Source organism: Ostrea edulis, chromosome 3 (genome assembly GCF_947568905.1).
Source record: "Ostrea edulis chromosome 3, xbOstEdul1.1, whole genome shotgun sequence".
In the NCBI taxonomy this organism is placed as follows: Eukaryota; Metazoa; Mollusca; class Bivalvia; order Ostreida; family Ostreidae; genus Ostrea; species Ostrea edulis.
In genome coordinates this window covers 13,916,706-13,929,205 of record NC_079166.1, presented here as the reverse complement: position 1 = coordinate 13,929,205, position 12,500 = coordinate 13,916,706, and the positions used below count along the sequence as shown (strand labels likewise).

Here is a 12,500-nt window from a genome sequence, read left to right as displayed (position 1 = left end):
TAGACGCTTCCATAGTCTTTTTACTGTACTGACACGAAAGGCTAGGTTTCTGTACGTCAGTTTATTCAATTAATAAAAAGCTGTAACAAAAATAAATACATAATTACATAAAGGAATTCAGAATAACTTACAATAAAGGTATGCACTCACGATTGACAAATAATGAGTATTTTAAGAATATGAAAATTTGTATAAACAATTAACTTCACATTATACCAATTAATTATGCAGTATTCAAAAAATAAAAATACTAGTATGACTATAAAGTAATATCGTATAAAAGGAAATGATTACTTTTACTACATATATCTCATAAACAACAGTTGACTATGCACGAACTATTTCCCGCCAAACAGGTACATTGTTTACCTACACTTACATCCATACTGCATGTCATAAATAAATGAAAATATAATAAAAACTTACACTGTGGGACTACAGGATACGATAAAGGGTTGTGCGCAGTACAAGGTGTGGTGGCATCTTTGCCGTACGTGGTGCGCGTGGAGACTTCTGTCTCTGAGCATCTATATCGACTGACAAATCTGATTGTACTAACTGGAGAGTTTAAGACAAGGGCAGTAACTCATGAAAAGTTCTACTTCTGAGTAATTCGTACGTAAAAATATTCGTGTTACACAACACATAAATAAGTCCGCTTGTACCTACAGGTAATTATGAATAACAAGAAATATTCTCGATGACATCATCTAATTTCAAACTGAAAATCTATACATGTCTATCAATGTAACAGGATACATAAAGAAAACAGAGGCATATTACACCTATAAAAACTATGTTTACATTCATCGCTGATATCATTAACAAATTTGTTTTGATGTTTTTGAAAGGTACAGTAGTAACTATGAAATTGTAATTTGAAACTTTATAAGGAATTTTAAGTTTATGGAAACCCAAAAAATTAATTTGTATTAACTACCGCTTATATCCATACGATGGTGTAACAATATGGCGTTTGGTATACTCTGTTCATTCAATATGTTCCTAACTGTTTTTTACATTTTGTACACAATTTGGAAGGGTCACTTGGATTAGCCAAGTGTCACTTAACACCCTTGACAGCACAAATAAACAATAGAAATTATAGAGGCCACTTGTGTTTTTCACACCTCCGGTCGATAATTGCAGGGAAAAGTCATATCCCGCGTAAGCGGGTTACGTAATTTTTTTCTGCAACGATTGCTACCTTCATAACCCGATGACACAACCATGATGATATATTTATATTTTTATGCAATGTTTTAAGATATAAACTAGATTACAATACAATGTACTAAAATATACATGTTTGGTTGACCCCCTACGTTACTCCAAACGGAACAATCAATGCGGGCTTTGACCTTGATGACATCCATTTTTGGTAATGATTACACAGACAGGTGGTACTGAAGAATAGGCCCACAGGGCTTATTGGTCACCTGAGTACTATTTCAAAGAATCACTAGTCCAAATGGCTATGAAATCTAGAAAAAGTTTCCTGTTCAGAATATCTAAACTAAATTCTAATATTCAGCAACAGTGTAAAACAAAGTGTATTCTTAAAACTTCGATCACCTAACAAGTGCATACACTTATGAAAGGCTTTACATATAATGTATGCATTAACTTAAAACGATGTGACTAATTAGGACCCATCCTAGAGTCAAAACCCTTGTTGCGAATTCACCATTTCTCTGTACATCCTTTTCTGCTATTCCTAAATTTAATATGTATTTAGCTGAAGTACTTCAAATTATCATAATAATTTTGGCACCACCCTGAAATCAAACCCTTACCTCTAGGATCATGAACTTCACAATTCTGGTAAATGACTACCTACATGTCCTCCTAAATATCCATTTAGTTTCTATTAAGTATCAAAACAGATATATATGTTTTGCACATATACACTATAAATACCAAGTTTGGCCCCACCCTGGAGTCCGAACCTCTACCCAGGGATCCTGAAAGTTACAATTTGGTAGATGCCTTAATTCCCGCTTTATATCTCTTTGTATTTAGTTTTCCTTAAAGGTATGCAAGTGTAAAGAAGAAGGTTCTTTGAAAATTGGCCAATATTTACTAGACCCTTAAGGCCCCAGGGGTGCAGGAGTCTTGAAATTTACAATTCATACCCCCCCCCCCCCCCTGTCCCAAAGACGCTTCATTCCAGATCTGAAAAGAATTGGAATAGGAGTTATCAAGAAGAAGTAAATAATTTCAATTGTTAACGCACGACAACCAATTGCAATAGGTCACCCGAGTTTATCCAGGTGACCTAAAAACCGGATCGAACTAGTTTGCAACAAACATGCATTCATTATTGATCATCGCAGATGAAAGCAATGTCAATTTCAATAGAAATACAAAAAATGTTTGTGAAACATGTATGCCCCCATCACCCCATGGTGCAAAACTGAAAACGGTTATACACATGCATCATTTAATTGATTGTAGTGCCAAACCATTTCAAAATATTGAGTGGACAATATCTTCCTATGTCAAGAGTGGATTGACAATGTGACCTAAAAATCAATATGGATCATCCACTCATTATGCTGTACCAGTGTACCAAGTTTGGTGTCAATAAAGCATATGATTCTTAAAATATAGGGGACAATATATTACTATGTACCAGTGTACCAAGTTTGATATCTGTCAAGCAAAGGGTTCATAAGATACTGAGCGGAAAGTATATTTCTATGTCCAGTTTGACCCTTGCCCTTTTACCAGGTGACCTCAAAATCAATACGGGTCATCTTCTTCTTAAGATGTACCAGTGTACCAAGTTTAATGTCTGTGAAGCAAAGGGTTCTCCAGATATTGTGTGGACAGTTTATTTCTATGTCCAGTTTGAGCCTTGACCTTTCACCATGTGACCTCAAAACCAATAGGGGTCATCTTCTTCTAAATATGTACTAGTGTACCAAGTTTGCTTTCTGTCAAGGAAAGCGTTCTCTAGACATTGAGCGGCCACTATATCCTTATATCCGATTTGACTCTTGACCTTTGACCATGTAATCTCAAAATTAATAGCGGTCATCTAAACCTTAGAATGTACCATTGTAATTAGTTTGATGTCTGTCAAGCAAAGGGTGCTCAAGATGTTGAGTGGACAGTGTCTTCCTATGTCCAGTTTGACCCCTGAACTTTAACATGTGTCCTCTTAATCAATAGGGGTGGTCATCTACTTCTTAGGATGTACTGGTCAGTGTACCAAGTTTGATGTCAATGAAAGAGTTCACAAGATACTGAGCGGACAGTGCCTTCCTCTGTTTAGAGTGGATTGATCCTTGGTCTTTGACCTTTTGACCTGAAAATCAATAGGGGTCCTCTTCTACTCATAACCAACCTACATATGAAATATCATTACGATCAAGTGAATGGTTCTTAAGATATTGAGCGGACAACGTGTGGTCTACCGACCGACCGACCAACCGACCGGCCGACAGGTGCAAAGCAATATGCTCCTCTTTTTTTGAAGGGAGCATAGTAGGAGAAAAAGATTCAATAAATGTAAATATTGCTACATACACGTATTACGTTTGACAATATGACTGTATATTCACTTACCCGACACTCTGAGGCATCATACTTAAAGATGTTGAGCTGATGAACATCGTTAAGAAATTTAAAAACTTAACATCACTTTCTACTTATATACAATTTCATACATTTCTGATAGTCTAAAAGGATACAGAGGGTTTGGAAACAGAACTGTTATCAAAGAAAATCAAGCATTTACTCGTCGTATAGAACTCTACGTTGAGACGGAGTAGCACGGGGTGAATTGATGAGGAAAGCTGTAAAATAGATAGATATTATTAATTAATTATCAAAGCTGTAAAATAGACAGATATTATTAATTAATTATCAAAGCTGTAAAATAGATAAATATTATTAGTTAAATATTAAAGCCAGTGGATGTAAACAATATTGATATAACAATTACAGTATGTTGAGAAATATTTCGTCATACATACATACACACTTACATGTACATACATTCTCTCTAAGAGAGAGAGAGAGAGAGAGAGAGAGAGAGAGAGAGAGAGAGAGAGAGAGATTACATACACATATTGACGTAAGTCTTCACCAGATGGGGAATTATTTTCTCTAAACATCAAACGAATGCATGTTGGAAATAATTTGTTCGATTGTTGCATGAAGTAACAATCAAAAATGTAAATTGAAATCAGCCACCTCCGCTTTCAAGTGTAATCCTTAATTTTATTCAAGGAGGACTGCTACACCAGAGAAATTTGATATGGATGAAAAGCGGAGGATATGCACAACAATATTTTGAAATTTAAAACTACCTAATTTAATTTATTTAGTAAAAAAAATAATACAGTTTTAGTTGAAAGCAATCTGAGAAAAAATTATAACCCCTGCTGGACTCGAACACGCGACCTACAGTTTACCAGTCGACGTGTTTTTGTTTTTTTTTTTTGTTTTTTGTTTTCTCTTTTATACCAGTCGACGTGTTAACCTACTGAGCTACTCAGCTAGACGATAATGTTTTTAAATGAGACGAATATTGCTGCTATTCATATTGTCATCCATGTTTTAAAAATGAAGTCAGTCATTATGACGATGTATGACGATGTAGAGTACCTCCTTAACATTGCTGCCTATTCGTTTCACTTTCGCTCCAGTTTTCGATTAGAAAAAAAGGATATTCGGTCTGATATTAAAACACGTTTATGTCCAGAATTATTTCAAACCCTGCACTTCTTACAGTTTTCATAATTCAGTATTGCTTTAGAGTCGAGTCATGTGAGGTTAGTTCCGACCAAATGAAATCAACAGGGCTCGAAATTAACGTAAGTCCGTCAGTCTGTGACTGGTTGATTTCCTGGCGGACTGACTGATATTTGTCCCGATCAGTCCGACCGGACTGGTAATATATTTTTAACTTCATTTGGGAAAACCCACTTTTTAATTTTAGATGCACGTCTGAGACTCCTCGGTAGATATCAGGGGGTCCCGCAAACTAAATATAGATTCCACATACCATTTAATGATCTTATCCGAGGTATATCGAATTAGAATCTCGTTGAGCGCATTCGGCTAGCCTTGGCCGAATACGATACCCTACATCAAAGTTAGATGTAATCGGCCGAGGTGTATCGAGTACGCCGAATTTAAAATGGCGTCACAACGCACGTTGTGGGAGTTTGTAAGCAGTGAGAAAACGGAAAAAAGAAAAACTTCAAGTGAAAAAAAAGATAGAGATCGAGAGTATGAAAAGAAACGCACCCGTTCCTTTCAGCCACACTGGAAGGAGGGCAGGGGCTGGTTATCATATGAAAATGAAGCCATGTTCTGCGTCCTTTGCAGAAAATATTCGCATACCGATTCGGACAAAAACAGTTCTTTTGTGGTAGGGTGCGACAACTTTCGTTTAGAAGCTGTGAAATACCACGAATCTTGTACATTGCACAAACTTAGTGTGCAAACAGATAAGGAGAGAAACAAAGCTGGATCATCTCAGGCTCAAAAGATAGTGGAGAAAATGAACGAATCTGTGGTGAACCGCTTAACTATTTTATTCCGAAACGTCCATGCCCTCGTGAAAATGAGACGCCCGTTCACTGATTTTGAATGGATGCTTGAGTTAGACGAATAAAAAGGACTGGATGTAGGCAAGACCTACAGGAATGACAAACAAGCCCAGATATTTTCAGAGTTCATCGCCAAACATTCCAGATCCAAAATTGGCGCCTACCTACAGAAGGCACCCTTTTTATCTATCATAACTGACGGGGCAAATGACAAGCCCTTTAAAGAGCAGGAAATAGTATATATTCGGACGAGCGTCTCAGGATTCATCAAGACATGGTTTGCAGGTAAACTGTCAATTGATTTACATTACTTTTCATGAGATAATAATCACATTCGATTTTTGTATTTACATAACTTAATAGTAATTTTATTTTACTTAGGCATAACAACTGTAGAAAAGGCAGATGCTGATGGTATACTCGGAGCCATAAACAAAGTTTTAGAGTTACTGGGTTTATCTGATTACTCAAAAAACTGGTTGGATTTGGGTCAGATGGTGCTTCCGTTAATACAGGTAAGATCTACTATAACTTGTTTACCAGGCAACAATTTACTTATATTATTTTGTTATATGCAGTGTACTTCCCATTGCTAATTGAATGGCAGTGACATAAATTAACGTTTGGTTTATTTTGTCCAGGAAAGAAAAATGGTGTTGTTGCCAAACTTACTACCCAGCAGCCAGCTCTTATTGGAATACACTGTCATGCTCATCGGTTGGAGTTGGCATACAAAGAAGCACTATCAAAGTATCCCATTCATGTAAAAGTTGAAGAACTCTTGTCAGGTCTCTATTACTTCTACAGAAATAGTCCTTTGAATAGAGCAGACTTGAAAAGATCATGTGATATTCTGCAGACTAATCAGATAATTCCTACAAGAATAGGAGGGACGAGGTGGTTGCCCCATTGGCTCCGGGCCCTTAACAACCTTTGGAATGTTTATCCTGCCATAGTCAGTCACTTACAAACAGTTATGTATTATTTTTTAATCTATAAAACCTTGCATATAATTGAATAGAAACAATTTTGTCATTATTTTATTTATTGAATTAATTATTTATTTTTTATGATGTTTCATAATGATGCTAAATTTAAATTTAAAGCTCACAAACACAACACAAACTACTGCAAGGAAAAATGAAGCAGTAGGAAAAGCAGGTGGTCTTCTGAAGATGTTACTTGACTACAACTTGCAGCATTTTGCTCACTTCATCACTGACGTGATAGAGGTCCTGTCCAAGTTGTCTCTATTATTACAAGAGGAGCAAGTTACTGTGTGTGAGGTGTATCAGAGGGTAATGACTACTTGCTCTGTATTGGAGCAATTTGAAAACAGGTATTTCTTTTATTAATTTGTGCATGATAAATGACATATTTCACTGATAGATTTTAAACGATGTAATTTTCCTTTTGGATTAAAACCATGATTACTTGAACGGAGATGTCACTTGACACGAAATCCTAGTATAAACACATGCCTCATCCCTGCCAAAGTTTGCAGGGATGGTCCCAGACTTAAGAAGTTCTTAGAGAATGTTGGAGAAACAAGTCCGAAGGAATTCCATGGGTTTGTGTTGGAGTAAAAGCAGAGAAGGGTTACAGATTCCACAGATGTTCGAAAAACTGTCATTGAAATGTTGAAGAAATGCCTTATCAAACGATTTGATACAGAACAGAGTGATCTTCTAAAAGCTACCAAGATTGCAGATTTTACCCAATGGCCTATTACAAATGATGGTAGCTTAGCTCTGCTGAAATGCAGTACATGAGTAAAGTAAGATGAAATTATTTATAGAAAACTTGGTTTCATACTGAATAATTGGTGCAAATCTTGTTTTCAAAAAGGTTTTGGTGAAGAAAAATTGGAAGTAGTGCTGGCTCACTTTGGTGGAGTTCTTTCAGAAGCTGGGTTTAATCCAGAAGAAGTGCCTATGGAATGGACCCTCCTTAAGAGCAATATTTACAACAGGTAGCCCTATAAATTATTGATTATTTTCTACAATTATTGTCAAACTTTAATTAAAATTGTTTATCCGATGCTTGTTTTATCTCATATCATTATCTAGTGGGTGTGTCATTGAGGATCTTATCTGGATTGATGTACACAGAAAATATAAGAAAGGCCACACCAACATCTTAGCCTTGGTGGATTTGCTGCTCACCCTTCCTGCTTCATCAGCTGATGCGGAACGAGGCTTCAGTGAAATGAAAATGACAAAGACTGACTGGAGGTGTTCACTGCGCAGCTTTGTGTTGAATGACCTTTTGACCATTCATTTCAATACTCCATCAGTCAGGGTATTTGACCCACTACCAGCAATTCATCTATGGAATTCCGAATCTTTGAGACAACGAAGACCAAACTACATAGCAGTAGACCCCGACTATGATGATGAAGAAGATCCATATTATTATTCTGTTAAACAAATGATGTATCAGTAAATGATTGAACATCAATAAAATTGGTCACTCTCTGAATCATTATATACAATCGTTCTTAATTTATTCAAATAACCCCAAAAATATGCTTGAAAAATCCGGAATGGTAACCTTTTCTGCGGACTGGTTAATTTGATACCCTATCAGTCCGGCTGGACTGGTGACATAAAAAGTTAGTTTCAAGCCCTGATCAATGATATTAAAGTATGATATATTGTAGCATACTGAATAAATAAATGTTTATTCGGTATATACAAACATACATGAAAACATATATGAAAGCTCGAAAGCTCATTTCCAACGCAGTCCTTTGATGCACGGATGTTGGCGCTAAAGGGTCATTTATGTGGGAGGAAACCGGAGTACTCGGAGGAAACCCACGTGTCCGAACGGGCGACCGCCATACCCTCTCACATACAGCCATTGCCAATCACTGGGATCGAACTCGGGTGGCAGCGGTGAGAAGCAAGAGCGCTACTTCTACGCTCTACCCGCTATTTGCAAAGGATTACAAACTTGGCTCGGAGAAATTAAGCTCGTTTGGTGCAAGGATCTCAGAAGCACAATGTAGACAACCAGAATTAAATGGCCTCAATATGTATGGTATATTTATCCCAGGACGCCTCCCTTCTTTAAAAATGTGACAAGAAAAGACAACTTCTGTTTTACTTACGGGGATCCTCCTAAAAGTACGTGGGCTCTCGGATTTTCGGGATGTACATATTTGTTGATATAATACAATGATGGTAAATCAGTGTGGGGATTTCAGCACATGAGAGTTTTTATCATTGCAGACATATTTTCGACAATGAGCACGCATAACGGATCAAACTGAAATTTTCATTATAACAGAAAAAATCATGTTTGTATCTCTCGAAAGACTCTTAATGGACGTTCAAAGCAAAATGAATTGTATAGTAATTCTTATTCAGAAAACATGATGCTTTTGCGTATTCCCGTGGTAATGTAGGGTCCCTTTGCGACACGATGCACTTTGAGAAAAACAGTATTGCATTATCTTATGACAGATCAATCTAAACCCAAACAAATACATAGATTATCATATTTCAATTTTCTATGTTTTGTATATGTTTATTCATTTTCATTATTTTTCATTTTGTCGAGAATAAATCTGCGCCTTTAGATTTACTATATTTCTCAGTTTATTAAACAATTTCATTCCTAATGATATTACTCAATAACTGGTCTATAGAGAAGATAAATGATTAATACTTACGCTTCGTCGACAGATATACAAACAGCAAAGGGAACACGGGCAGATCAAAATGACAACAACGACGCCGACAATGGTTATTATTACGAAGACAGTGAATCCGAGGTTACCGCCCGTGCTGAGAGCGATGAAACCCAATCCAGCAAAGAAGCACGTGGTTGTCAGAAACATCACACACACCAATAGAAAGCGCCATTTAGAAACAAATAATGGATATTTCCGAATAAGAACACCGTCATTCAAATCCTTTATAAGGAAATCGTAATGTTTGGCACACTGAAACAGAGAGAAATTACACCTTAAATGCGTTAACACTGGCATTTAATGAAGAAAGTGGACTGTAACAGACTATGGATTACAACTTCGGATATGTAAAGTATGAAAAAACTTTGCATAATAAGTAAAATTCATCTTATTCTTCTTTAAGTAGAAAAACATTAGTTTTCAAACACGATGGACTGGTAGAATTCTCGAAGATAGAACAGGTAGAATTCTCGAAGATAGACATTTATATTTGTGTTTTATTCGCTTTATTCACCGATTTTCACATTGACACATCAGTTCCATTATGAAAGAGTCGGGTTTCTTTGGAAAAAATTATTGATTTGGACATCATGCCCATATAAGAAAATAAATTGGTACGAGTTGTTTGATTCTTGTAGTAGTCATATCAAACAAGATTTGAAAATATGTGATGTTCATATTAGACTGGTATCAAACCCAATCTCTACCCAGTTATCGTTCCTTACACTCACATATACATGTGCCTCTGTCAACAGTCTCATAATAAGCAATGTTATTCCACATGTAAATCCACTTTTTTACGACTAATAAAACTAAAATGTATAAGAATAAGAACTACTTTATAAAATATCGGGAAAATGTGTGATAGTTGGACTTCTGTTTTATTATTTTACATTATACTTTGATTTAATTCAGATTCTCATTCATTCATTCATGCTTGCATTCATTCATGCGCAGCGCTACTAACTACAGTTTTTGTGTGCATGTGTGTTTAAATAAAGCTAAACACCCCTATTTCTTATAATGGTTAAGTCCAGGTCTCAGGTATTGAATAGCCTAGGTGAGAGTATGTACATTTTAATAGGTAATGTACTGGGTTTAAATTTCTATTGGCTGGTTATTTGTGTTTTGGCCAATGGTAGACCCTGGCGGGAATTTCAGGGTGCTTTCAGGTATTCTTTTTCAAAGTGAGTAGTTAGTGAGTTGCTAGACCAGTAGAAGAATAGTTTGTCTTACATAGGTGTGACTACTACATTTCATAAATCTAAAAGTACTTGGATTGTTCTATACAACACCTTTACCTGTAAGTAAAATAAGCTATTTAAAATCTATAAAATCACTTATTTAATTCTATATAAGTAATTAATGAATGAGAAAAGTTATATTTTAAATAAATTGCCAAACTTGTATGAAAGAGAAGAATGGAAGCTGCTAAATGTTATGAATATCTATTCAGCTATTGTAAGTTTTTATTTTAATTCATGCATCCTTAAATAAGAAGGGTTTGTGAATATTGTTATAATTGTTGTTTTAATAGGTCAGTATATATAAAGACCAGTTTTGAGCCAACACTGTATAAGGGGCTAACTCGGTTCCATAAACCGGTATGTAATGTACATATATAATTGACCTAATCTAATTACTATATTTTAATCACAGAAATAATGTAAACTATAAATTAATGGCCTAAACATTAATTTCTATTAATTGAATGTTCTGTGTATTTGTTATTGTTGAAATATGTTGTCTTAGTATTGTCTTTGTGTTGTTTGTATGTTTATATATTGTCATTGTTTTAGGGTCATCACATCTCATGTCATCTCATCTCGTATATGTTTTACTCCATATGATTGATGAAATAAATGAACTCACTACCCTACAACCATCTTGTGAAATTCATATTCAAGAACGGTTACAAATGTAGGACAAGCAACTATTCATATTTCCCCCCCATTACTACGCGGCATTCTTCATGTACCTATGTATAGGCCTGGTGCAACAGAACAACTCAATATCACAGGCACCTGAACAACCCGATATCACAGGCACCTGAAGTGTGGGTAACTTGTATATATTTTGTGTACATTACCCCCTCCCCCTATAGAATGAAATTATTTATACAGCACCAAACATTTATTCAATATATGTTTTTCCCACCGATCAGATATTATGTCTTACAAATGGTCATCTCAAAAGCTTCCAGAAGGCACAAACTGACTATTCAGAACGACTTATGAGGGTGATCAGTGGGGGAATTAATATATTTTGGATAAATATATGGTTCTGTATAAAACAATTTCATTAGGGGGGGGGGGGTACAAGCTATCCACACTTCAGGTGCCTGTGCCCAATATCCGTGTTTCATTAACCCAAATCAATGCTTCTTGTGTCACAAAAGACTTGCCATCTGCTCAGTATTTATTTATTTACGTATATTTTTGTAACTGAAGTTGAAACCATACTTTATTTGAGCATACGTGCTATTTTACAAGAATCTTGTAAAACCCTCGAGACGTTGACAGAGGTGTGTGTGAGAGCTAGGAATGCCAACTCTGGGTAAAGACTGTATCAGATTCTTTAGAACACTGAATAAAATGCTGCCCATTTATCATCACCTCTATAGGATCGAGATCAAAGGAAGCGAATTTCTCTTTTTCATGCTCCTCCAGGGGCGGAAACCGGTAGGCAAAACCATGCTCCCAAAAGTTTGCTTTTGAAGCAAACTTTTGACAAAGAAACGCTCCATTATTTGCATTTAAAGCCATTTCTGCTGTAAGATATAAAACGTTTAGTTTGCAAATAAGAAATCTGAATTAATGAAAGAGTAATAAGTTTGGTACAATCTTAAGTATGAATACATTTGTAAATTGTTTTTAGATAAATCATTTTCAGTCCATAAGAGCTGACTGTTGTCAGCCACATTGTAAGTTGCAAAAAAAAATAAATGGATCTTACAAGGCAAATTGATGGAAGATTGGTATCAGATTAGGATAAAGCTACACCGCAATATCTTATGTTTAAACATTTTCATTTTAGAGAAAAACAATATGTGTTTGTGAAACACATATGCCCCCGATAATGGTCAATTCCAAAGATGGCCAAGGTCACATGGGCAAATATCTTGGTACCAGTAGAAAGATCTTGTCAAAAGAAATGATCATGTATAAAATGAAAGCTCTAATATTTACCATTTAGAAGTTATGACCAATGTAAAAAATAAAATAAAAGTAAGT

The 12,500-nt window shown here is 35.7% G+C and overlaps 2 protein-coding genes across 6 annotated transcripts in view; both read right to left on the bottom strand.

Moving 5' to 3' along the window:
* The window catches only part of LOC125674828 (uncharacterized), a 4,370-nt gene extending 2,216 nt beyond the window's left edge, over positions 1-2,154 (bottom strand). Inside the window, exons 1-2 of the mRNA XM_048912143.2 lie at positions 427-2,154; positions 1-80 (exon numbers count right to left, since the gene is read on the bottom strand). The exon at positions 1-80 is cut by the window's left edge and continues 2,216 nt beyond it. The gene's annotated coding sequence lies outside the window, so the exon portion shown is untranslated. The remainder of the gene's footprint in view (positions 81-426) is intronic.
* LOC125674819 (uncharacterized) overlaps positions 1-12,500 on the bottom strand; it is a 23,929-nt gene that overhangs the window by 6,584 nt on the left and 4,845 nt on the right. Inside the window, exons 3-7 of one of the 5 annotated variants that reach the window (XR_007370269.2) lie at positions 11,883-12,037; positions 9,247-9,519; positions 3,699-3,803; positions 3,574-3,609; positions 3,062-3,352 (exon numbers count right to left, since the gene is read on the bottom strand). Coding sequence is in view for 4 of the 5 variants with exons in the window: in XM_048912120.2 (XP_048768077.2) it covers positions 3,574-3,609; positions 3,699-3,803; positions 9,247-9,519; positions 11,883-12,037 (569 nt within the window). In the remaining variant the exon portion in view is untranslated. The remainder of the gene's footprint in view (positions 1-3,061; positions 3,353-3,573; positions 3,610-3,698; positions 3,804-9,246; positions 9,520-11,882; positions 12,038-12,500) is intronic. The other 4 variants (XM_048912121.2, XM_048912120.2, XM_056160144.1 and 1 more) reach the window with 4 other exon arrangements.